This window comes from Leopardus geoffroyi, chromosome E2 (assembly GCF_018350155.1).
Source record: "Leopardus geoffroyi isolate Oge1 chromosome E2, O.geoffroyi_Oge1_pat1.0, whole genome shotgun sequence".
Taxonomy (NCBI): domain Eukaryota; kingdom Metazoa; phylum Chordata; class Mammalia; order Carnivora; family Felidae; genus Leopardus; species Leopardus geoffroyi.
Window position 1 is genome coordinate 28,384,692 of NC_059335.1, and position 25,725 is coordinate 28,410,416.

The following is a 25,725-nucleotide window of genomic DNA, read 5'->3' on the forward strand; positions in this document are numbered from 1 at the left end:
TCATAGAAGGGTGTACTGGGCTCTCTTGGGAGCACTGCTGTTACAAGAGTTAAAACTCAGGTCTAAATTTAAACGTTTAAAAATCACTGTTGTAAGGATCCCTCCCACTTAGGGTGGAGAGGACAGTCAACAGGAAACTATAACACAGGATGGGTAGGGCTCCTCAACAGGAAGAGATCTGAAAAAAGGAAGACAACAGAGAGAGAAAAGGGAAAGTGGAGAAGAATGGTTATTTTCTGTGTTTCCAGCCATCCCATCCCCAGGAAAATTCAAGAGATAGCAGACTCTTTTGCATGTTATATTAACTACATTATCTGAAGAAAAGAAAATAATGGGAAATGAAAGTTGATAAATTTACTTGGAATACTGCAAATTCAACTTTCTCCTAAAGCTTCAACATCCAGTTTTGGAGTGACTAACGACTGCACTTGCAGGATACACTTTTACTTCAAGTGTAGTAACGAGCATTTGCAGATTTTTAAATCTGGAATATGGCTTCATTCTGGATTCTGAACCTTCCTGCAAAGAGGGGTAAACAGATTTTGCCAAAGATGTGTAACTGGCTTACATTACAGGGTCTTAGGTCTTTAGGAAAGGGTAGGAACTGATGCTGTCTGCGCAAGAATAATTGTCAATCCAAATGCTTTTCTTTCCCCAGTTAAACGGATCCAAGAAACCTTTTAGAGCCAAGCACACAGACACTCAGATATCTGCACACCACGACAATTCTTTCAACGTAAAAGTGTGATACAGATGATCACTACAACAACTGGAAAGCCATGTGCGGCTACACACGACTCATTCCTACTATCCTATAGCTCTCCTGAGTCTGGGCCCAAGCTCTTAATTCTGATTTCCTTCTCATTCTTCCTTATACCCACTCGTTTCCTTCTTCGCAAAATCCCTCTCCTGTCTTGCTCTCCTTTCTCGTAGTCTCCTCCCAATTCTAGCTCTTATGGAGTTGGCACCCTAATGCTAGCAATCATCTTGGGAGATCACTCTTGAAACCTTCTTCTCCACACACGAGAACACTGGAGGCCCAGCGTGGTTAATGCCTTGCCCGAGGTCCACGAGTTCAAAGAACTCCAACTTCCTGCCATGGTAAGGTGCCAGGATCATTTCTGTTAGTTTCCCACCCTACTCAGAGCTGAGTAAAACCTCAAAGAACACGACTTATCTTGTGAGCTCTCCTTTTCTCCCAGCAGGTACACAGCAATCACCTCAATTTACCCCAAGGCCTTTCCTCAAACCGTAGCTCTGAGGCAGCCTGTGTCATTTTCTGCCACTAACCTGTTTTGAACACATGGTCATGTTTATGCGCTCTCATGAAGCTTGATGATGAAGTGTCTGTGCATGTGCACATGTTCCTCCCACCTTGACCACCTTATTATATAGCAGTTGTGGTCTTTCAAGGGACAGTGCTCCTGTGGGGAGGTGGCAACCAGCAAGTTACTGCTCATTGAAATTTTGTTTCTTTCTACTGCAAGGAGTTCCTGTGCCTCACCAAAACATCAGGGTCCATCTGTACAAAGGGAAGTAGACAGCTTTTCTCCTAAAAGCTCTCATAATTCATCTAATCAATCTTACCCTGGAATTCAGGGTGATGTTTCTTTCATAGCAAATATAAATCTATCTGGTGACTACCAATTCAATAGCCTCTAAATAAATAATTAGTAGTGAATGCCAGTATTTATTTGCATCAATTCCAAATGAGAACTTTCCTGCTTTAATTTTCTTCTTTATGTGAAAACTTTTTTCCTTTAGTATTTCCTACTTTATTAAAATCTGCCTTGGGGCGCCTGGGTGGCGCAGTCGGTTAAGCGTCCGACTTCAGCCAGGTCACGATCTCGCAGTCCGTGAGTTCGAGCCCCGCGTCGGGCTCTGGGCTGATGGCTCAGAGCCTGGAGCCTGTTTCCGATTCTGTGTCTCCCTCTCTCTCTGCCCCTCCCCTGTTCATGCTCTGTCTCTCTCTGTCCCAAAAATAAATAAACGTTGAAAAAAAAATTAAAAAAAAAAAAAAAAAAATCTGCCTGTGAAACTAGTACTGTACTGGATCTCCATCAACTCTAAGCAAAAAACAAAGGTATATAGATTTTATGTTATTATTTATGACAAAGAATTTCCTTTACCTGGCTGAGAATTTTCATCCCTGAGTGCAACAGCTTCTTTGCAGCTTTATAATAAATGGTCTCGGGTTTGTTGTAAATCATAGCATTAGTACACATTAGTTTGAAGTTATCCTGGAGAGAGAATATTAAGAAGAAAATGCATTTAAAACAAAACAAAGCATCCTCCTGTTTGAAATCATATAGGTCTTTGAAAAATTAAAAAAGATAAAACCAACAAAAAACCTTTCACTCTTTACAACATTAGTAACAATTTACTAAGTTTTAAGATTCACTAACAAATACTGCTAAATTAATTTAAATATTATACATTTCTTTCTAAATTCTTAGACATTTTGTAATTAATTACATGAACCTTTAGATCCCAAGATGAAATTTTTATTTATTTATTTATTTTAGAAAAAGGGAGCAAGTGAGTGAACATGAGAGCCAAGGAGTGGGGCAGAAAGAGAATCTTAAGCAGGCCTCACGCTCTGTGCAGCGCCTGATGAGGGCCTTGATCCCACAACCCTAGGATCACGACCTGAGCCCAAATCAAGAGTTGGATGCTCAACCGACCGAACCACCCAGGTGGCCCCCAAGATGAAATTTTTAAATGGGTTTCTTCACTATAATCTAACTACACAGAAAAAGAATTAGAAGAAAATACTTCCATTTAATAGAATAATCTTAACTGAGTTCATGTAATTATAAAATACTACTCTTAGTTTTAAAACAAACATCGTAAGTTTCCGTTTATGAATTAAATAATTTCAAATCCTGATGAAAACTGGGACAGGGCTAAATTATCACAATATTTCTTAGAAATTCAAATTAACTGATCAAAAACACTAACACATTTACACTAATGTTAATATTTGGGTACTATCATAAGCTAAACATAACTTGCAGAATGCTACAAAACCATGCCGATGTGCCACAAACCATACAATCTCGAGGAGTTGAAACATGTAACTAGAATAGCCAAATTATCAAAACTGTACTTTTGGGTTAAATTTCAAAGTACCTACATGTGCTGGAGAGCTCAATTCCACTGCATGTTTTCATGGTCAAGTAATTTTTTACTTTGTATAAATGTGGCAGTGATTATACCAAGGCCTTACTGAGTTAAAATGGTAAAAACCCAACAAAAAAGAATCCCTCTAAACAAACTCTCTTCCTCTAAATTCAAACCAAATATTCAAATCTCACTATTTAATAACTAGTGATGACAGCTTAGAATACTTACAGGGGATAAAAACAGGTAGATTTAGTATTATTTGAAAGCATGTGAGAAGATAGACTCAAGGGTCCCAAGAAATTTGGTGTTAAATTTAAACTGGATTTAAATTGGATCCTCAGTGTCTGGCCAAGTCTCTAATCAGTTCAGAATTTTGCTACATCCCAGATCTTTAAGAATGTGATGAAAGCCTGGATCCATTCCTCAAGCATATATATGCACACCAAGTTGAACACTAAATTGTTCATGTCATTTTAGTAGGTTCCCCTTAAAGGCTTATCTGTGGCTTCTATCTGGGGGACGCCAGGTTAAGGACCCTTGTTACAGATAGTAGGAAAAGCTTCTATTCCATTAAGAATAGGGAGTGCCTGTGTGGTAAGCACCTGACTTTGGCTCAGGTCACGATCTCACAGCTCATGGATTCAAGCCCCACATTGGGCTCTGTGCTGACAGCTCGGAGCCTGAGGCCTGCTTTGGATTCTGTGTCTCCCTCTCTCTCTGCTCCTCCCCTGCTTGTGCTCTGTCTCTTTCTCAAAAATAAATAAACATTAAAAAAACAACAAATTACTAAATATATATTTTGGGAAACAAGGCAAGTGAGGGAGGACATCAGATGGCTATTACTTATACTAAATGACCACTGGGCCTATAATTGGCAAGAGAGTACTGGATCTGATAAGGCATTTGTAGATTCCATGAATCTTAACTGTCATGTGCTAGGCTTTATTGGACTTCGGGGTAATGGCACTTGGTCATTCAAAAAGCTGAATGACCTTTCTGCATACTTTCCATATAATTACAAAAAAAATCAAAAACCCAACTTGAACAGCCTAATGAGCTGAATAAGCTAATTAATATTACATTGGACTACTGGATTTTTCCCCAAAAGAAAACATACTCATGTAGAAAACTCTAAAACGTTGAAAATATTAGTTCATTCCACTTATGACAAATCTTAATCATTTGTGCAAAAACACTTAGGGGGCCCATTTCTATGGTCTCCTGTCATCATAAGAGAAAGATCAGAAGAAAACTATTCACAAAAAGAAAAAAAAAAAACCTGTGAAATTTTTTCCCATTAAGCAATAGGAAGGTCAGAAATATGCTGAAATAAACTGTTCTAGTCTAATTTTCACCAGATGAAAAGTTGGGAAAGCTTCCATTTCTCTGAACGTAATTCAGTTTTTTCAGAGTAAGTGGAATGTTATCTATGTAGTCAAATGGAGAGCGAAGATAGAATTAAATGCTGGTTTTATTCATAAATCTCAACTGATACGTGGATGAAAAAAGGAAAAGGTAAAGATAATCTGTAACTGACTAGAGTCTAGTATTTAGGTCAGGTGAATACTACAACGTTCATGCAGAAAAAATAAAGGCAAAATAGATATTATCTAAACCAGTTAAGTTTGTGGTGGTCTGACACAGAAAATTTCAAAAACCACGTGGTTCCTTTTCTTTGAGGATCAAAATGAAAAATTTACCATGGAAATCAACATATACCAAGGCTATTTAAAGATGGAAAACACTCCATTGTAACATGAGACACACACATCATCCTGGTGGCTTATAGCTTCTTTATTTTTATTTTTTTTTTAAGTTTATTTACATATTTCGAGAGTGAGCAAGTGAAGAGCAGAGAGGGAAAGAAGAGAGAGAGAATCCCAAACAGGCTTCTTGCTGTCAGCACAGAAACTGATGTGGGGCTTGAACCCACGAACCATGAGATCACGACCCGAGACAAAATCAAGAGTCGGAAGCTTACCAACTGAATCATCCAGGCGCCCCTTCACTTTTAAAGTTTTTAATCTTCTTCTTCTCTTTTGAAGAAAATATGCTCAATAAGTCTAGCCAAACTGAACTCAGAAAGCAACTGACTTTCATCAAACTAAAACGTGTAACTAAACTTTTGTTGACTATTTTCTGGACAGGCCAACTTATCCTCTATTTGAGACATGACTAGAAACAGAAAAGGAAACTACTCTGCCACAATTTAAGTATCAATTTTATCTGCACTAGTCTGAAATTAAAAATCAGATACTTTTTCATTTTAAAGGTTGAGAATATACATTGTAGAACATATGAAATTCACAATTTTTCTAAAAATGTCCCAAAATAATAAAAGATAGCAGATGGCTTAGTTTGCCTGGTTGCCTATCAACAAGCTCTGAGACAAAAAAATACAAAGATTTTGGATATTAAAGTAAACTTAATTCTCTGCAAAATAAAAGGTCAATTAGAAAGTTTCCTAATACCAAACATGTAGATTTCTACCAAGATTTTGTACATACAGTATCCAAGACTCTCAATTGAACAGACATGTTATTTTGTATCCTAAGTTCTTCTATTTTCCAATCACGACGTAAATAACTACAGTTACCTTCAGTTCTTCTATGGACTGGTAATCATTGTTCTTAATCTTTTCTTTCATGGTGCTAAAATCCATTGGATGCTTAATGATCATGGAGTAGCCGGGAGCAATAAAATCAGTCACAGGAAATGAAAAGAAAGCACTTGGGTCTTTTCTGTGAAGATACGCAAAGAGCAATCTTATTTCTACTACAAACAAATCTACTGGTCTAGGAGAAGTCACAGGAAAACTTTCAGATGCAAAAAGAATGTGTAGTATGCTAACATCCTTTTCACTGAAAAGTGAAAGAATGATTTCAAAGACTAACAATAACAAGGTGAAGATGTTTTACATACTAGTTGTACCTTTAAGACAGAGAATCTTTTAAGATATACATATCTAATTAGTTGGTAGCACCTCCCACATAGGGAAAAATGAAACAAAATAAAAAATCTAGACTAACTGACCAGTGTCTTGGCCTCTGGGACGTAAACCGTATGTACTTTTATCAACCATAGGGGAAAAAGCAGAAATAGTAACTATAAATGCACATCTGCAATCTTCCATGCTGATTTATAACTATAAGCTTGGACTCTTGGGGGGCCACAGGATTAATACATCTATGTAAAATATGTATATTTTCTTAATCAATGGATCCAACTTCTATTTCATCTACAGGGGAGAAATCAAAAACCTGATACTAAAAAGGTCCTCAAATTACCCCCAAACTTAAGAACCAGTGCTTTCTATCACAGGTTTTCAATTCTGGCTGTGCATCAGAACCAATAGAGGAGCCTTAAAAAAAAAATTCTAGGGGCGCCTGGGTGGCGCAGTCGGTTGAGCGTCCGACTTCAGCCAGGTCACGATCTCGCGGTCCGTGAGTTCAAGCCCCGCGTTGGGCTCTGGGCTGATGGCTCAGAGCCTGGAGCCTGTTTCCGATTCTGTGTCTCCCTCTCTCTCTGCCCCTCCCCTGTTCATGCTCTGTCTCTCTCTGCCCCAAAAATAAATAAACGTTGAAAAAAAAAAAAAAAAAAAAAAAAAAATTCTAGTTGCGGGGTAGGGAGGGGAGGAGGAGGCTCAGCCTAGACCCACGACATCAGAATCTTTTGGGAAGGAGGGCTGGTGCAGACATTGGTACTTGTATGATTGGACTATTCCTATTAGCGTTGGAATATTTGGCATTGGTAACTCCAGTAGTGACAGGGTTGAGAACCATTGCTCTACAATTAGGTCATTAGACTGATTTTTTTTTCCTCTGGCAATTTTGGCATACCAAAGTTTTCATACTGCAAATACTTATATTAATAAAAATGGTTTAAAAAATAATAAAAGCAGCAACTTTTAATATGTATTTACCACATGCAGACCCACTGATAAGTACTTGATTTATTTTATATGTAGTCTTTATAAAAGCCACACAGGTGGTGGTATCCTCAGTTAGAAATGAGAAAACTAAGGCTCAGAGGGCAAATCATTTGTTCTAGACCATAAATGTGATAAAAGATAGAGTTGGAATATAACCTTAGATATTTGTTCTTCTCTAGCAGGATGCCTAAGCAATGAGATTAAAAAATAAAGAATAAGCAAAAATACTCAGTCTGGAACTGCTACATACAACTGTGTGCTGTCCACAGTAGTTACTATGAATAACAACACTAATCATCTCTGGAGGACCTCTTCAGAGCAAATTACCTACACCCCCTAAAATCAGTCATTTTAATATGGTCCTAATCAATTACATTATTTACCAGCATTTGCGCTGAGTCTTAAGGATAACAGATCTCTAAAGACTATTCAAAAAATGCAGCTCTGGGTTCTAATTCCCAAAGTGTTCTGAGAAATGTGAATATCCTTGGACTAAGAGAGACCTAGTTAAGTAGATTTCTTTTAAGGTAACATCATTAGCCTACATCCTGATCATGTCACAAGAAGAAAACTTAAAAAGGCAGCCCCAACACTTCATAGTCGAGCATTCCAATAGAGTTGGAATACCTAATGCTTACCTGTTCATATTTTTGGGACAAACAGTGAACGACTTATTCAAGTGTAAAGACTTGAGATATAATTTTCTCAATTACTCTAACACCAAAAAGGGAGTGAGGCCACTAACTTCTGATCTTAACTGCAAAGCTGAACAGGTGTTGAATACAGATAGCACTAGAGGCTTTCACTTACAAAATGATTTATAATATGTTCTGGGGTTGACACAGAAGTATAACAGAGTGAGAAGAAAATTCAGTATTAGAATGCATGGCCTATACCCACGAATCCTCTGCAAATAATATAAATGTCTTTGGGTTGAAAACTCAAATTCTGAGTAAAGAAAAGTAGCAAAAATAAGTATTTTAATGAAGACTGAGTTATTCTTTTCCTCTTTAAGAACGTAACATTGGTTTAATCTAGATACTGAATTTTTTAGAACAAAATTTTGCATTTAAGAGAGGGCCACAAATCCTACTTAGTTTCTTCTCCCAGACTTAATAATTGTTGAATATTCACAGCATGATAAGCATTAAACAAATATACAGAAGGTATTTTCATTTATTAGCAAAGTGAAAATATCTGTATTATTTATTCCTGGTTTAAAGCTTCAACATCAGAAGTTAGTTTAAAGAGAAATTTGCCATTAAGAATATTATGTAACACTCTTCAGGTTGCCAGTTAAAACAAACCAAAGGAGAACATTTAAAAGTCAGCTTCTTAAAGTACTTTCTATTGCCAGGCAAAATATTTATCATCCACTTTAAAATCAAGTACATTTGGATTTAGGCCACAAAAATGTGGCTTTAAATAATCAAAAATAGAGAAGTGGTTTGGATCCTATATTTCTCATTTTAATTTCCAAGTTAAAAAATGTTGGAAAGAACATTTACCTCTGTAATTGTCTCATCAGTTGATTCAAAGCTTCTTGAAGGGGTGTCTGTTCTACTTCTAAAGTAAAGGAGAAAGGAAAAGAGTGTTTTCAAAAGGAAGATTCTAAGGAGTATTGTTTAGCTGATTTCTTTCCATATGACTTACCTCATACTCATCATTAAATGTCTCATACAGAAATTTCATTTATCTTACAAATATATTGAAGTACTAGAGTATCAATTCACAATGGAAGCTACTTTAAAGCTCTTATGCAGTGACAGAAAATAGAAAACTTAAAAAAAAAAAAAATCAATTATACAGCTTTTAATCTTAAAAGCTAAAACCCAGTCACCTTCCCGGGCTACAACCCTTAAAATAATTTCAGCTTCCTCATTCAAGTAAGTTAATTCAGACTTATTCCAACCTTCTTGTTTGGCTAAAGAGCTTGTGAGAGGCTTCTCAGGAGGCAAGTCTAATCTTACAGGGGCCTGGCACTGGAGATCTTTCTCTGTCTCATTCTCCACACGGTCCCGATCTCGCTTCTTTTTATCCTCCTAAATGGAACAAAGGGAAACAATTTAGAAATACTTCAGAATTAATACCTTTATTTTTTTTATTTTTTTATTTTTTTTTTTTTAATTTTTTTTTTTTTCAACGTTTATTTATTTTTGGGACAGAGAGAGACAGAGCATGAACGAGGGAGGGGCAGAGAGAGAGGGAGACACAGAATCGGAAACAGGCTCCAGGCTCTGAGCCATCAGCCCAGAGCCTGACGCGGGGCTCGAACTCACGGACCGCGAGATCGTGACCTGGCTGAAGTCGGACGCCCAACCGACTGCGCCACCCAGGCGCCCCCAGAATTAATACCTTTAAAACAAATAATTTCAGTGAAAACAAAAACAAGACACTACTTAAAAGAAAATAGATTTCTAATAATGAAATCTTAATGTATTTTATTGCCATCTACTGGAAAAGGAGAGAATAACAGCTCCTGGGGGGGGGGAGTAGTGCTTCTATATCCCAGAAATAATCAATTAGAAAAATAATACTATTCACAAAAGAAAACATACCTAGGAATAAATCTAATAAAAGATGTCCAATACCTTTTGGGAAAAATTATGAAACATTACTGAGAGGTCACTGTGGAAGACCTGAATAAAGGAGATATACCATGTTCATGAATTGATAGTCAATTCTCCTCCAAGTAATCTACAAATAAAATGTTATGATGGGGCGCCTGGGTGGCTCAGTCAGTTAAGCGACTGACTCTTAATTTCGGCTCAGGTCATGATCTCAGAGTTCGTGGGATCAGGTTCTGCAATGGGCTCTGCACTGACAGTGCAAAGCCTGCCTGGGATTCTCCCTCTCCCTCTCTCTCTCTGCCCCTCCCTGCCTGTGCACTCGCTCTCTCTCTCAACATTTAAAAATAAATAAATAAAACGTTATGTCAATCAAAATTGTAAGACAGAATTTCATGAAATTTGACAAGCCAATCATATAATTTATCTTGAAGAGTGAATCATCAAGAATAATCCACACAGTTTTGAAAAAAGTCACAATAAGATGTGTTTTACCAGATAGTATTTGTAATACTAACTGGGGCAAACAGACCAATAGAGCAGATTACAGAGTACAAAAACAGACTCGTGCACATAGACAAATCTTGGTATATCAGGGGTGGCATTATAAATCAAGGACAAAAGGGCAGTGCTGGCACAACTGGTTATCTACATGAAAAAGAAAATAAAATTAGATCTCTACCTCATATTGTACACAAAAGGAAATTCCACACAGATTGAAGACTTAAATGTACAAAGCAAAGCTTTAAAATTTCAGATAAAAGTAAAGGATCTTTATGACCCAAGAGTAGAGAAGATTAGCTATCGACTGACATAAAGTACTTGAAACACAGAAAACTCAAGAGTATTAACAAAAACTGTGCAAAGAGCATTTATTCAGGTAAAAAGGCAGATAACCCAATAGAAAATGAGTAAAGGATATCACAGGTAATTCCCAGAAACCTGAAATATCAAAAAACATGCCAACTAACTCAAGCTGCCTAGAACTCTGGGGATTATAAATGTTTGAAACTACAAGGCATTTCCTGGCTCTCCACGTGACAAAAAATAAAATGCCTGAAAATGTCAAGTTTTGATGAAAACAGAGAAATAGGGCTCTCACACCTTGCAGATGGGTAGGTAAATAAGTACAACCATTAGGAGAACAATTAACAATATTTTAAGGCTGAAGATGCCTTTACCCTACTTCTCAGCTTTTCTACTTCTGGGCATATACCCTAGAGAAACTTCTCTACATGGAAGGCAGGTATAAGAATATTTACTGCCACATTCTGAAATAGTAAAAAATTATGAACAATCCAATGCCTACTAAAAGGAAAATGGATTAATAAATTATGACATTTACACAGCAGGTAAAATTTATAAGCTAAAGTTACACTGTATCAAGATGTAGAGTGTTCAGAACTATAATTTCTAGAGATAAAAGTTGAGAATACTGTTACAATACTGGTTTTGTAGTTTGAAAATGTGTAAGTGTATATTATTTACAGATGTATGTGGAAGTGGTAAAATTACAAAAACAAGTATGCAACTGATACACAGGACACTCACAATAATGGTGGTCTCCAGGGCAGAGAGAGAGGAGACAGAGGGAGAGGAAGGGGATTCTGGAAGAATACACAGAAAGCTTCATCTGTATCTATATTCTAATTTTTCTTTCTTTCTTTCTTTCTTTCTTTCTTTCTTTCTTTCTTTCTTTCTTTCTTTCTTTCTTTCTTTCTTCTTTCTCTCTCTTCCTCTCTTTCCCTTTCTCTCTCCCTTTCTTTTTCTTTCTTTTCTTTCTCTTTCCCTCTCTCTCTCTCCACTTCTTTCTCTTTTTCTTTCTTTCTTTGTCTTTCTTCTTTCTTTCTCTCTCTCTCTCTTTCTTTCTCCTTTTCTTTCTTTCAATATTTATTTGGAGAGAAAGACAGAGCAGGCGAACAGGGGAAGGCAGAGAGAGGGGCAGGGAGAATCCCAAGCAGGCCCTGTGCTGTCAGCAGGGCTCCATCCCATGGCCCTGGGATCATGACCTGAGCCAAATCAAGAGTCAGATGCTCAACTGACTGTGCCACCCAGGTGCCCCTATTTCTTTACAAAAACAAACAAAAAACCAAAGCCAAAAACCAAAAAATCAAGTAAAAGGTAAAAAAAAGCTAAAGCTGGATGGTTGGTACCAGGTGCTAGTTTTATTATTGTGTTTTCTTTTTTTTTTAATTAAATTTTTACTAAAATTGTCTACAAATGTCTATTTATGCCTTTGAGAATCAAGCTTCTTAATAGGATCTTATCGATTCCAAAACTATTTTCTTGGCTTATGTCCTAATTTATTGTCCTAGTATCCAGAGCAGTGGTTCTCAAAGTGTGCTCCCTGACCAGCACCATCAGCATTATCTGGGAAGTTGCTAGAAGTGCAAATTCTGAGTGCCCATTATGGATCTCAAGCTTCAGTGTACAGCAGAATCATCTGAAGGTCTTGTTAAAACACTAATGTCTTGGCCCTGTTTCTGGGATTACCCATCCGGTAGGTCTAAGGTAGAGCCTATGAGTCTGCATTAATAGCAAGTTTCCAGGCCTTGTGGGTGTTGCTGCTATAGGAATCACACTTTCAGGATCACTGATACAGAGCTTCTATTCTCAGGGTCCAAAGCATCTAATATAGAATATATGACTGGTTTAAAGGCTCCAGAGAAAAATGCTATATAAACTGTACTCATAGTGCTCTTGATCTCAGTTATCATCAAGTTGATTGGTGTCTATTTTTATGACTTCATGCCATACTCTAGAGCAGCAAATTTTGATTCTGGAAAGTTTTGTGGGTTTTTTGCCATCAATCAGAACAACTGGCATCAATCTTTCGTAGGCTGGAAAATTTCCTTCTGTTCAATGGAAAAAGACCCCCTAGAGACACAGATTCCTTCCTATGAAATGTAAATTGTGAAGTGAGGACAGTTGCAAGGCAATAAGCACTCTCCTAGATGGAAAGAACCAGGGCTATAGTGCCAGGAATCTAGAGCAGGAGTTGGCAAACTTTTTTTGGTAGATGGCCAGACAGCATGTAATTTAGCTTTGTGGTCCTAAGGTCCCAACTACTAACCTTTGCTGTTGTGGCGTGAAAGCAGCCCTACCCAATACATAAATGAATGGGTGTGGCCGTATTCCAACAAAACTTTATTTATAAACCCAGGTGCACTGGCCATGGTTTGCTGACCCACGGTCTATGGGCTCAAGTTCTAGCCCCAGCCTCATCCTTAACACACAGTGACCTTCTTAAGCAATTCACTTATTCTCATCAGGCCTCTCATCACCCACAAGATAGAGATTTAACTGTTGATTTTATCTATCTTAGAATCAATGGAATGGTGAAATGAGGTCAAGAAATAGGAAAGTTGAAAAAGTACCAAAGGATGGTACTACCTGGTCACTTTATCCTGTCAGCCTGGTCTACGTTAACCACCTTAATATTCAGAATGGCAAGAGAATATAACCTTCTGGGCTACAGTCCAAAAGAGAAAAAGAATACAAAAACCTATACTTGGAAAGCACCCTAAACGGCATGGATATTCAGTAACATGTTACTGCCAGACTAGGAATTAGGAGACCTGCCTTCTAGTTTACCAGAATGTGACCCTGAACAAGTTATCCCACTCACTCACTCAGTTTCACCCACAAAACAAGAGGCTTTGACCTCTACACTTCTCTCTCCACTTAAAATTCTGATTCCAACCTTCTAATTTTCTTCATGATTCAGAACATAAACAATCTTACTGAGAACGTCCCTTACTAAAGTCACACAGATATGTAAAACCAAAAGTTAATACAGTTATGCTTAATAGTTAACGCATTTTGCCAATTACATATAGAAAACGACACAAAGATACTGGAGCCATTTACCTTTAGGTAGCCAAGGAAGAAGGGTTTACAGTTATAGTTTATAAATAGGCTCAGATTCTGGCTTTGTCACTTATTTGCCATGAAATTATGGATAAACTATATAATTTGGGGGAGGGGACTAATTATCTTATCTTTGCAATACAATACATACCTCAGAAGATTGTTCTGAGGATGAAATAAGACAGTATATGTGAAATTTCAGCGAAGCACTTGCCCATATTGTACACTCATTCATTCATGCATTCAATAAAAAAAATAAGGTTCTACTGTATAGATAAACACTGGTGGATAACACACACACACAGCCCTGCCCTTAGGAAGCTGACAGTGTAACAGCAGAGACACACATTAAACAACTCATTAAAAAGACCCAAACAGAATCCACGGAGAGAATAACTGTTGGGTGAATCTAATTTAGACTGGACAAGTGTGGGAAGACTTCTACGAGGAAGTAACATCTGAGCTGAGATCTGAAGGACAGAATTTAGCCAGGCTGGGGGTGGAGGTGGGTGGGTGGAAACAGCATTCCAGGCAGAGGAAATATCCTGTGCGCAAGAAGGTCCAGGCAGGAGAGAGGAACAGCGGCTATTTCTGTAACTACAAACACACTGTACTTAATTTCAGACTCTAATTTATTCACAACTCAATGGCAAGTTATTAATTTGTGAATGACACTTCTGAAGCAAATCTTTGCTCATATTATTAATATTATAACACTCATTGCACTATAAACACATCTGCCTCTTCACTAGAGTTCCTTGTGGGCAGGGTCCCATGTCATTTTTAGTGCTGTACCTCCAAGCTCAACAATGCCTTATGCATAATACTTGCAGAATTAATTAATTACAGGAGGCAGCATGGAATGGGAATGTGAAAGCACACAAATTAACAGCTGAAGTCCTTAGTGATAAGTACTGTCTTTCAGCTACTTTTGGAAGGGATACAGATACAGATACAGAGATTTCTAGCTATACTCAAATAATGCTTCCAATCCGCAAAACAATTTTAGAATTTAACAGGTGATTTTGAATTTAATTGAAAAATCAGTCTTACTACCTCAAAGTGACACCTCATTTTTGGCCTTAGATTGAAGACAGCATGTGCTGCCTATTTAGTCTGTACCTCTGATGCCTTCCCCCGGCTCCCCAAGGGAAAACAAGAAACAATTTCCCCTGGACTCCCAGAACATACCTTTATTCATACCTCTACTAGAATTTACCAGGCCATGAAGTTTAGCTCTCCTTTCACATCTGATTCCCCAGCCCAACTCTGAGCTCCTCCTGTAGGGCAGGAACTGTATTTTATTTACCTTCATCATTTGAGTCTAATAACAGAGTCTGGCATGTAAGAGGTGCCTGGTAAATGTCTGTTGAGTAAATAAATGAATAAACAGCCTTTCCATCAGAGGAGCAACACTACTCTTACACTCATAACAGTCTTTCTTTCTCTAGAGGTGCCTGGCTGACTCATCTGGAAGAGCGTGTGACTCGTGGTCTTGGGGTTGTGGGTTTGTGCCCCATTTTGGGTGCAGAGATTACTATAAATAAGTAGGGGCATGTAGGTGGCTCATTTGGAAGCACATTTGACTCGATCTCAGGATCATGAGTTCAAGCCCCACGCTGGGTGTAGAGCCTACTTAAACAAACAAACAAACAAACAAACAAACAAACTTTAGGGGCACCAGGCTGGCTCAGTTGGAAGAGCATGTGACTCTTGTAATAGGAGTTGTAAGTTTGAGCCCCACAATGGGTACAGAAATTACTAAAAAAAATAAATAAAAATAAATAATAACCTTTTTTTTTTTTTTTTTTAAAAAAAGAGGACAACCTCCAGAGGAAACCAGAGTGGGAGGATTTTCTGCTGGGAGATCCTGGCTTTGGCAGATGTCATACCAAACAAATCAATGAGTTGTGTTTTGACAGAATTTCCATTTTGCTTAATGATTACAGTCATCCATTTTTTCTCTCTAGTTATGAGCTACCTCATCCTCTATGCCTTAGTTAACTCAGCAATAAAATGAGATACTAACAGCACCTACTCCACAGAGCTATTTGTAAGAATTAAAATAGTAAATGTAAAGAACTCAGAACTGTGCCTGGCATACAGTAAATGCTCGAATGTTAATTTTTTTTTGTTTTTGGTTGTTGTTTTTTTATTTTGAGACAGAGAGAGAGAGGGCATGTGCACATGCAAGCAGGGGAAGGGCAGAGAGAGAGAAAGAAAGAGAGAAAGAGAGAGAGAATCCCAAGTGGACTCTGCACTGTCAGCACAGAGCCCAATGTGGGGCTTGAACTCATGGACTGTGAAACCATGACCTGAGCTGAGGCTGGATGCTTAACCAACTGAGCCACACAGGTGCCCCATGATTCCTTACCTGTAATCGTACAAGATGAAAAGAATATCCCTATATTACAATAATAGCACAGAGTACATAGTTTATCCCATTGCTTGAACATGTAGTGTAACATCATTATATTCTGATTTTTCAAGACCAGCTCAAATGCAACCGCCTAAGCAAAATCTTCTGTGATTCCCTCCACCCAGACCCAGGGACTCTCAAGAGACTCAGAACTAGAACGCCTCCTCTGTTAAGGGCACTGATTTTAATTTTCCATGTACTGTGAAGGGTGTGGAGGTCAGTGTCCATTTTAACAACTCTTTCACACTACAGACCTATTTAAGGGGCAGGGTTTGAGTTCCTGTTCTGGCACTGATTATGCAACTTTGAGCAAGTGACTAAGCTCTCTGAGCCTTAAGTTTTCTCATCTGTAAAAGAGAAGACAGGATGATCTGGCACTTCTACTTTTGGATATATATCCAAAAGAACTGAAAGCAAGTTCTCAAAGAGATACTTACATACTCAGGTTAACAACAGCATTATTTATAATAGCCAAGAAATAGAAGCAAACCAAAAATCCACTGACGTTTAAAAATTTTTAATTTGAGAGAGAGAGCATGCAAGCGGGGGTGGTGGGGAGACGGGGGGGGGGGAAGAGGGGGGAGGGGGAAGGGAGGGGGAGGGAGAGGGAGGGAGGGGGAGGGAGGGAGAGAAGGAAGGGGGAGGGAGGGGGAGGGAGGGGGAGGGAGAGGGAGGGAGGGGGAGGGAGGGAGAGAGAGAGAATCTTAAGAGGGAGAGGGAGGGAGGGGGAGGGAGGGAGGGAAGGAGAGGGAGAGGGAGGGGGAGAGGGAGAGGGGGGGGAGAGAGGGAGAGAGGGAGAGAGAGAGAGAGAGAGAGAGAGAGAGAATCTTAAGCAGCTCCACACTCAGTGCAGAGCCCCACGCAGGGCTCAGCCCCACGACCCTGGGATCAAGACCTGAGCTGAAATCAAGGGTCAGATGTTCCACCAACTGAGCCACCCAGGCATCCCACAGAATTTTACTTATTGCCCCTCAGTTTTACTTCATTGTCCTCTCATGCTTATATTACTAGACCAAATGATAGGAGCATTTATTCATCAGCTGTTATTTTATTTATTTAAAGTTTATTTATCTTGAGAGAGGGAGAGACAGTGTGTGTATGCATGAGAGGGGGAAAGGCAGAGAGAGAGGGAGGGAAGGAGAATCCCAAGCAGACTCCACACTGTCAGTGAGGGGCTCGAACTCACAAACTGGGAGATCATGACCTGAGCTGAAATTAAGAGTTAGATGCTTAACTGACTGAGCCAGGTGCCTTATATATTTTTTATATGATGTGGAAATTGGAAATAAAGGACTTGCAAATGTAAAGCTGAATCTTTAGGAAATACATTAAGAGTTATGCCAGCACACAAATTCTTTGCCAATCACTCAGCATTCGAATGCTCAGGGGGGAAAAACTAGCCAACACACTTTCAGAGGGGTGGTATCTAGATCATGGCCTGATTAAAACAAAGGGATGTTGTACTCGTAATGTTCTGGCTGGTATTAAATGCCACTGTGCTACACAGAGAAATACTATCGATCGTAACTGCTTGGCCATTTTAAACTAATATAACCAGGGCCTTTCCTACTCAAGAGAAGAAACTCATTTAACTCCAACACTTTTGAAAAATTATAGGGTTTTATGTTGTAAGTGTGTGTGCTTCCCCCAAACTTTACCTTTTCCTTTTCTTCCCTAAGTAACAGATTCCTGATCTTTATTAGGGTACAAAACCCCACCTCCTTCTCCAACTAAAAGACATTTCCCAGCCTCCCTAGCAGCTAGGGTGGCCATGTGGTTAAGTTGTAGCTGATGAAACACAAGCAGAAGTTATGTATGCCTTTCAGAAAAACGCTTTAAAATGGCAAGTTTTATCCTTTCCCTGCATCCTTCCTTCTTCCTGCCACATAGAATGGCCAGAAGAATCACCAGTCCCTTAGAACCACACATACCCCAGCCCCTTCCAGGCCCATGTCTGTTACACAGCTGCTTCTCCCCAAGAAGAGACCAGAGGCAACTGCTGTTCCTAAAATTCCCTAGAGATCCAGAACGTAGCTCAGAGAGGAGCGTCCAGAAGTCTCCCTTCCTAGACAACACTAGTAAAAGAACCCCCTCCCCCATCCCTGGTCTGACCTGCAAAGAAGGGATGGCCCAAACAGCCTCTACAGAACCAATGACACCCCAGAGAATCTGGAATGTCCCATGGTCTCTGAGTCCTGGGGAAACGGGACCTTGGGCAAATTCACTTCACTTCTGAGTTTCCACATTACCTTTTATAAAACGGAAACCAACCTACTTGTCCTATTCTGCAGGGTGTTACGTCCAAGTAAGACTATGGATGCAAAAGCATCTTAATTTACAAGGTAATCGAAATATAATGAAGGCTAATGACATTTCGAGCCACAGTCAAGAAAGGGCAGAGTGGCTGGAACACAGGGGGAGAATTCCAGGAACTTATCCTGAAGATATCCTTACAAAAGTATACAAAGATTTGTGTACACGAGGCTCAATGAAGCTTTATTTGTAACATTTAAATGTAGTATCAAATAAAATATGGTACATCAATATAACAAAATACTACGCAGTTAATAAAAGGAATGAGACAATTGATAAAAGAAGAAATGAAGAACACGAGTGTATCAGCTGGCATTATGGTGCCAGAACTAAAATCAGAAGTGGTTAAAAGGGGTGACCTCAACTTCCAGTTAAATGAGATGAACAAAGTACAGACGAGATGACAGGGGATGAAAGATACCCACACATCTGGGAGATGAAAGGCAAGTGTAGGAGCGTGCAGATCACAGAAAGCAAGAGACCTCCTGCATGCAGAAGTGGACAGCTAGAGAAAAGTTCAAGCCTGAGAAACCTGGAAAAGCTCACACTTGGAGACATAAGGAACCAGAGTCTCCAGACAGCATACCAGCCAGAAGTGGGGAGAGATGCTGGACTGAATGCAGAGCACGGGGTGGTAGGACCTTCAGTCCCCTTCCCTGGCTGGCCCCCAAAATACCAGCAGCCAGGTAAAATCCTTGTCCAAGAAGGGACTTTTCTCTGGAGAACAGACATTTGGGGGTTCTCCAATGAAATGATCAGGTCTTTGTCTAGTGACTCCACAGCTAGAAAACTAAATACAAAGTATTTATTCATACTTTAATTAAGTACTTTAATTAAAGTATTTATTAATCAGCCCTTTTGTGCTTCACACTGAAATACAGACTAGGAAGGCGCAACAGGTATCTAAGGGATGCCGTTAACATAAAAGGAGGAGACCAAGAAAATAAACTGAAGAACTGGAGATACAAAGCAAGGAGCAAAAGAAAACTTAAAAGGAAAAAAAAAATATCCTCAGAGGAAAAAAAGAAGATATTGCATAGAAAAATAAGAACAGGGTGCTATAAAAACAAGGACAACTAGGGGTGCTGGCGTGGCTCAGTTGGTTAAGTGTTGGGACTTCAGTTCAGGTCATAATGTCACAGTTCATGAGTTCGAGCCCCACACGGGGCTTGCTGCTGTCCGCGCAGAGCCCGCCTCAGATCCTCTGTTCCCCTCTCTCTCTGCCCCTCCCTCCGCTCACACTTGCTCTCTCAAAAATGAATAAACATCTATTATTTTTTAAAAAAGGACAATTAGAGAACAAGATGCTTTTAAAATTCTAGGACACAATAATTCTCAATCTGGCATTCCGTGCGGAGTCAAACCATCCATTTATATGAGACTATAAGATGGTAGAATAAAGATATTCAAACACATAAGGACTTCCAAAACCTACCTCCCGTGAATGGTTTCTTAGGAACTTCCTAGAGTTAAGAATCCACCAGAATCAGGGAGCAAAGCAAGAAGACATGGGATCCAGGGAAGCAGCAAAGGAGGATCCCAGAAGGCCGAGAGGACTCAACCAGACTAGACAGAGCAGGAGGGCACAGAGGGCTCCAAGATAGATGTCTCAAGAAAAGGAGAACTCTTTGACCATGTGAAAAACAGAAACCAGACGGGTTTCATAAATCTGTCAGTTTGGGAAGATTTGGTACACGATAACCAAGCAAATGAAAGCAATTAACAAGAGACCAAGTTCGGCTCTATATTTGCTATACTTGTCACCAGTGAAAAACAATTAAACACTGAATACTGATTTAACCAACAACTGTGATACATCCACGCTGGAAGAATGGAGGAAGGGAAATCGGGGGTGTGAAGCGGTATTGGATTGCTGACTTAAGTTCTCACCTTCTGTAGCTTATCAGTAAAAGACGTACTGATAAGTCAGGAAATAACATAAACTACATTTTAAAAAGGACACAAATACCCAAAGGAAAAAAACTAAAACATTTTGGAAGTAAAACTCTCCACTGGAGCAGGAGACTGCTTTTGTGTAAAAGCTCTGAAGTACTCTTGACTTTTAAAAACTATGTTCACTGGGGCGCCTGGGGGGCTCAGTCAATTAAGCGTCGACTTCGGCTCAGGTCACGATCTCACGGTCTGTGGGTTCAGGCCTGGCGTCGGGCTCTGTGTTGACAGCTCAGGGCCTGGAGCCTGCTTCAGATTCTGTGTCTCCCTCTCTCTCTCAAAAACAAATGAACATTAAAAAAAAAAAAAATTAAAAACTATGTTCATAAGCTTCTTTACAAATAAGAATAAAACCCAGCTTTAACAAGTAATTTTACTTTTAAGTTTCCCTTTTTTTTAAGTAATTTTTTTGAGCGTTTATTTTTGAGAGAGAGACAGAGACAGAGTGCAAGCGGGGGAGGGGCAGAGAGCGAGGGAGACACAGAATTGGAAGCAGGCTCCAGGCTCTGAGCCCAACGTGGGGCTCGAACTCACGAGCTGCTGCCTGAGTCAGATGCCTGACTGAGACACCCAGATGCCCTCCAACTGGTTATCTCTAGTGGGAGGGACTGTATGACGGACCAGGGTGAGGAAAAATTTCCTCCTTTTTGTTCACTCTGTATTGCTTGAATTTCTTAAAAAAAAAAAAAAAAAAAAAAAAATCACATGCACATAATAGTTTTTATAACTTAGCAAAAGAAAACATTATATAGTTCTATATACTGTCACAATCCAGCCAAAGGCAATTAAAAACTGAGGCAGAAAATAACGGAGTTAGGAAATTCTAAACAGAGGGTCTCTAAGATTTAGTGACTTATCAAGGTATTTAATCACATGGAATAGAACACTTCTGTTATGTATATACACATAAAAGTTACAAAACTAATTTATGGAAATCTATCTTCAAGGTATAGTAACTGATTTAATAAACCACTCAGTGACAGGTTAAATCTGGGAAGTGCAGAAGTCTAGGCTAATTCCGGGCATGTTTGCCGAGCCTGTGAAGCAAGACAGCGGCTACTTCCCCCCTTTTCTGTGAACTGCAGATGGTTAGGAAAATGCCAATTTTTACCACTGGCGTCATGTCCCTTAAAGGTCTCTGATCAGATTTCCTCTTCAACGGATTCACGTTTTAAGATGAAAGCTGCTCATTATATATCTGGCATTACAGTATTTACTTCGGAGCAAAATCTGAACCCCGACACTCCCGTTCACTTTTGAAACGACTATTGTTGACAAAGCTGAGGCTGCTTCGAGCACGACTTCCACTTTTCCTAGATGGGCAAATGCTCTTTGACGCGGCTCTTGAAAATCAGGACTCAGCTGTGAGTGTCACTAAGTATAAATAAATCAAGAGTTGCTGAAACTCCCAAATGATTCATGTTTCTAGGCTGCCCTGCTCTTCCTCAAAACAAGACAGACGTAAGGGCGTTTCAGCGTCTCGCCAGACACAGAGAGAAGAATCAAGTTAGGTTGGCAGCGGGAGGCGGGAACTCTTAAAAAGTGGCACCACCAGCAAAGCCGAAGCACCGCAGCCGCGTTTACCTTTACTCGTCTCCGTTTTCTCCCCTTTTCTTCTCCTGGAACCTGCTTCTCTCCTTTCTTCCTCTTTTTCCGCTTTCTGTCCTTGTGTTTGTCATGATCGTTTTTGTCCTCGAAGAGGCTTGAGTCGTGCCCCGAGCTGCCCGTGGAGAGCTCGGTGACTTCGTTCCCTCCCACTTTGAGGACCAGCTTCAAGGGCTTCTCTACATACTCTTAAACAAAAGGACAGAGCCTCGATTACGGGCGGGACGCGCCGGCCAGCATCCACGATGCAGAGGCACCGCGGGCAGGGGGACGGGCAGGGGGAGAAGGGGGAGCCACTGCCGGGGCGGCTTTGGGCGCGCAGTGGGCGCCCCGCGAAGCACCTGTTGACTGACGGACACTCGCCGAATGTGTGCCCCGAACGCTGCGGGCCTCGGGGGGCCGTCTCACACTCCCAACAAGAGCCCCGCCGGGGGGGGGGGGGGAGTCAGGGGTCCCGGGTTCGAATGCCGTCCCCGCCTGGGAGGGGTCTGCGCGGCCTCCCGCGGGCCGCGCCCCCTTCGCGGGTCCCCGGCCTGCCTGTGGGAGGTGCGGCCTCCGGCCCGCCTCGGGAGCTCGAGGGTGGTCTCGAAGGAGCGAGAACCCGCCCCCCCCCCCCCCCGCCACATACACACTCTCCAGAGCCGCCGCCCCCCACCGCGGCCAGCTCCTCACCCTCGTAGAGGTGTTTGTCCGACTTGTGCTTCTTGTGCTTCTTGCCCATGTCGGACCGGGCCCCGGTGCCCGCCCCCCGCGCCAGGCCCAGGCCGTGCGGCGCCGCTTCCGGTCCGGGCCAGGCGAGCGGAGGGCGGGAGCGGGGCCCGCGAGACCCCGCGCCCCGAGGCAGGGGGGCGGCGTGCGCCGGGCGGCGCGAGGCCCCTCACGAGAAGACTGCGCGCGAGACCCGGCCGGAGCCCGAGAGCGGCGGCGAGGCGGCGAGCGGCCGGCGTTGAGGCGGAAGAGAGGGTCCGCGGAGCGCGCAGGGTGCTGCTGGCTGCCCGTGGCGGCTCCTGGCGGCTGGAGGTGGCGCCGCAGCCCGCGCCCCGGGGGCGGCGCTGGGGGCGGGGCCGGGGGCGGGGCGGTGTCCACGGCTCAGAGTCCCCCTGCCCTCTGCTCTCTGGTCTCCCTCCCTTCCTGTCCTTTCTCTTTTTCCCTCTTTTCCCCTCTCTTCCTTCCATCTCTGTCTTTCTTCCCTCCCTCCTTTATCTCTGTTTCTCTCTCCACTTCTCTCTCTCTTCTTCTCTTTCGCTTCCTCTCTCTTTCCCTCTTCTCGCCTCTCTTCCTCCCTTCCCTCTGTGTCTCTTCCCTTCCTCCCTTCTCTCCTTTCTCTCTCTGTCTCTCTGAGATTGAGACTCAGCCTGTCTGATTGTCGCCTCTCCCTCCCTCCCTCTCAGTCCCTCTTTCCCTTGCTCTCTCGCTGTTTTCTGTCTCACTGTCTCTCTCTCTCCCTCTCTTCCTCTGCTTCTATCTGCCTTTGTTTTCGCTCTCTCCCTCCTTTCCTGTCTCTGTGTCCCTTCCCTTTCTTCCTTCCCTTCCTCCCTCCTCTCTTTCCCTCTTCTCCCCCTCTTTCTCCCTTCCCTCCATCCTCCTACCTCTTTTCCTTTTTTCCCTTTCCTTTTCTTTTCTTTTTGTCACCCTTCCCACTCCCCTGACTTCTCTCTTCTTTCCCTCTTCCCCTTGTTTATGTCTTCCTTTTAACAATATGTATTGAACCCTGTACTGGATGGTAACTGAAGGATTCTAATCTTTAAAACAAAACAAAACAAAACAAAACAAACAAAATTCCCCAAAACCCATCAAACTTATGTGCTGATATGTAAAGGCCTCCCAAACTGTAACGAAAACAACACCAACGAAGTATGAAGCCGAGTGTGTTTGGTAAGATCCATATATAGAAATAAAAGTTAAGATCTGGATGAAAAGGCTCCAGTGGTGCTGAAGTGGATTGTTTTAGTTTTATGCTTCTCTCTTTGTTTGACATTTTTTCTCGCGTGCATGTTAAATTTTTTTTCACATTTATTTATTTTTGAGAGACAGAGAGACAGAGCCCAAGTGGGGGAGGGACAGAGAGAGAGGGAGACACAGAATCAGAAGCAGGCTCCAGGCTCTGAGCTGTCAGCACAGAGCCCGACGCGGGGCTCGAACTCACAAACCGTGAGATCATGACCTGAGCCGAAGTTGGACCCTTAACCGACTGAGCCACCCAAGCGCCCCATCACATGCCTGTGAAATTTTTAAAAAATGAAAAGAAAGAGACGATTTAGAAAAGTATAAATTTGCGCGCGCGCGCACACACACACACACACACACACACACACACACACACACACAAACCGATGAAAGTATGTCAGACTTTACCAAGTGGGGGCCCAGACTAACACCATTGCTCTGTAGATGGACGTCTACCCCTTGAGGCTGTTTTAAGACTTTCTCACTCACTCTTATCCTCAGGTGCTGAGTCCTACTGGAGAGATGTTGTTCACATTTCTGTTCATTGGCATTTACCCAAATATAGTATTAAGATGTATTTAATATAGCACATCTAGGGACATTGGCTGCAGGGAAACAAAATAATGTTGATATTTTTCTATATGACAGCATTGTAAGACAGGAAGTGCAGAAACATTATTATTCCCATTTTAAAGATGGGGAAATGGGCGCCCAGAGAAGTGAAGTAGGTTTGCCAGTTAGTGGCAGAGCCTGCACTCAAATTCAAGTTTTTCTGATCTGAATCACAAGCTCTTTTTACACATGAATAAGGTGAAGGATGTCTTGACAGTCTCTACTTTTAACCTTATGATGCCCTGTGTATTTTCAGATAAACCCATATCCCAGCCTTCTCTCAAGAAAGGATCTTAGTCATTTATACTTTAGTAAGAATTTGGACCTCTGGATCACATCTCCCAGGAAGATTTGTAGCTTTAGCTTGAACTCCCAACGGTAAAATGTTATACTTCTAGTTCAGGACCCTATGGTTGGAGTGTGACAGATACCCAGTTTGAATTATTTTAAGTAAATAAAAAGATTTCAAGTAAAAAGATTTTCAAGTAAAAAGATTTTCAAGTAAAGCTTGAAGACAGGCACCAGGAATTTGATACTGTCTGGTATCTCTCTCTCTCTCTCTCTCTCTCTCTCTCTCTCTCTCTCTCTCTGTCTTGTTTCTGTGTATGTAGGGCTCTACCTTTTTCCCTCTCTATATGGCTAAAAACATGGTTACCAGCAGCTGCTTCCTGCATAACTAGGAAGATAGTCTCTTCTCTGACAGCTTCACCCAGGAAGAAATGCCAGAGAAAGGCTCTGATTGGCTTAGGTTGGGTTATGTTTCTTATGGGCCAGGGAATGGAAGGTTGATCCAGCTTGGGTATCCAGTCCACCCCCATGGCCAAGAGGAGTTAGTCTGTGACCATCGGGCCCCACCAGACCGCCATGGTTAGCCAGGGAAGATGAGGTTCCTCGAACAAAGGAAGTTTGTGCCTGTTGCCTCCCTGTAGCAAGCCCCACTGGCATCTGCGAGGTGGAGTCAGAGTGGGGGAAGGGGGTTGTGTTGGGGAAGGGAACTTGGTTGCTCTGAGATCAAGCCACCATTGTCCACTAAGTATAGGGCAGAGCTTGGTTCAACTTTTCAGCTGTTGGCTATAATCTTTTTGCTTTAACTCCCCATGCGGATCTGGCTTCCAGTGTGGCATGCCTCACTCCAGGCCGAACCTGTGAGTTTCCCTCTTTGCTCCCCATCCCCCAGTGTGCTTCCCCAGGGAAAGGTCTGGTCTCATTCTCTTTGTTTCCATAGCAGCCAGCACAGTGACCACTACTTTGCAAATACCCCTAAGAGCTAGCTCACTCTGTGTGTGTGTGTGTGTGTGTGTGTGTGTGTTTCTTTTCCCTGACCAGCCTGGGATGGAGGGAAAAGGGCCTAGTTAACTCATTCACACTATGGAGTAATTGTCCTC

General features: G+C 41.4%; 1 protein-coding gene across 5 annotated transcripts in view; it reads right to left on the bottom strand.

Moving 5' to 3' along the window:
* BRD7 (bromodomain containing 7) overlaps positions 1–22,773 on the bottom strand; it is a 41,814-nt gene extending 19,041 nt beyond the window's left edge. For all 5 annotated transcript variants that reach the window (XM_045442714.1, XM_045442717.1, XM_045442715.1 and 2 more), the window contains exons 1-6: positions 22,454–22,773; positions 21,761–21,969; positions 8,970–9,099; positions 8,566–8,623; positions 5,723–5,867; positions 2,130–2,240 (exon numbers count right to left, since the gene is read on the bottom strand). In XM_045442714.1, the coding sequence (XP_045298670.1) occupies positions 2,130–2,240; positions 5,723–5,867; positions 8,566–8,623; positions 8,970–9,099; positions 21,761–21,969; positions 22,454–22,502 (702 nt within the window). In that variant the 5' untranslated portion in view covers positions 22,503–22,773. The remainder of the gene's footprint in view (positions 1–2,129; positions 2,241–5,722; positions 5,868–8,565; positions 8,624–8,969; positions 9,100–21,760; positions 21,970–22,453) is intronic.
* Between the last annotated feature and the right edge of the window lie 2,952 nt (positions 22,774–25,725).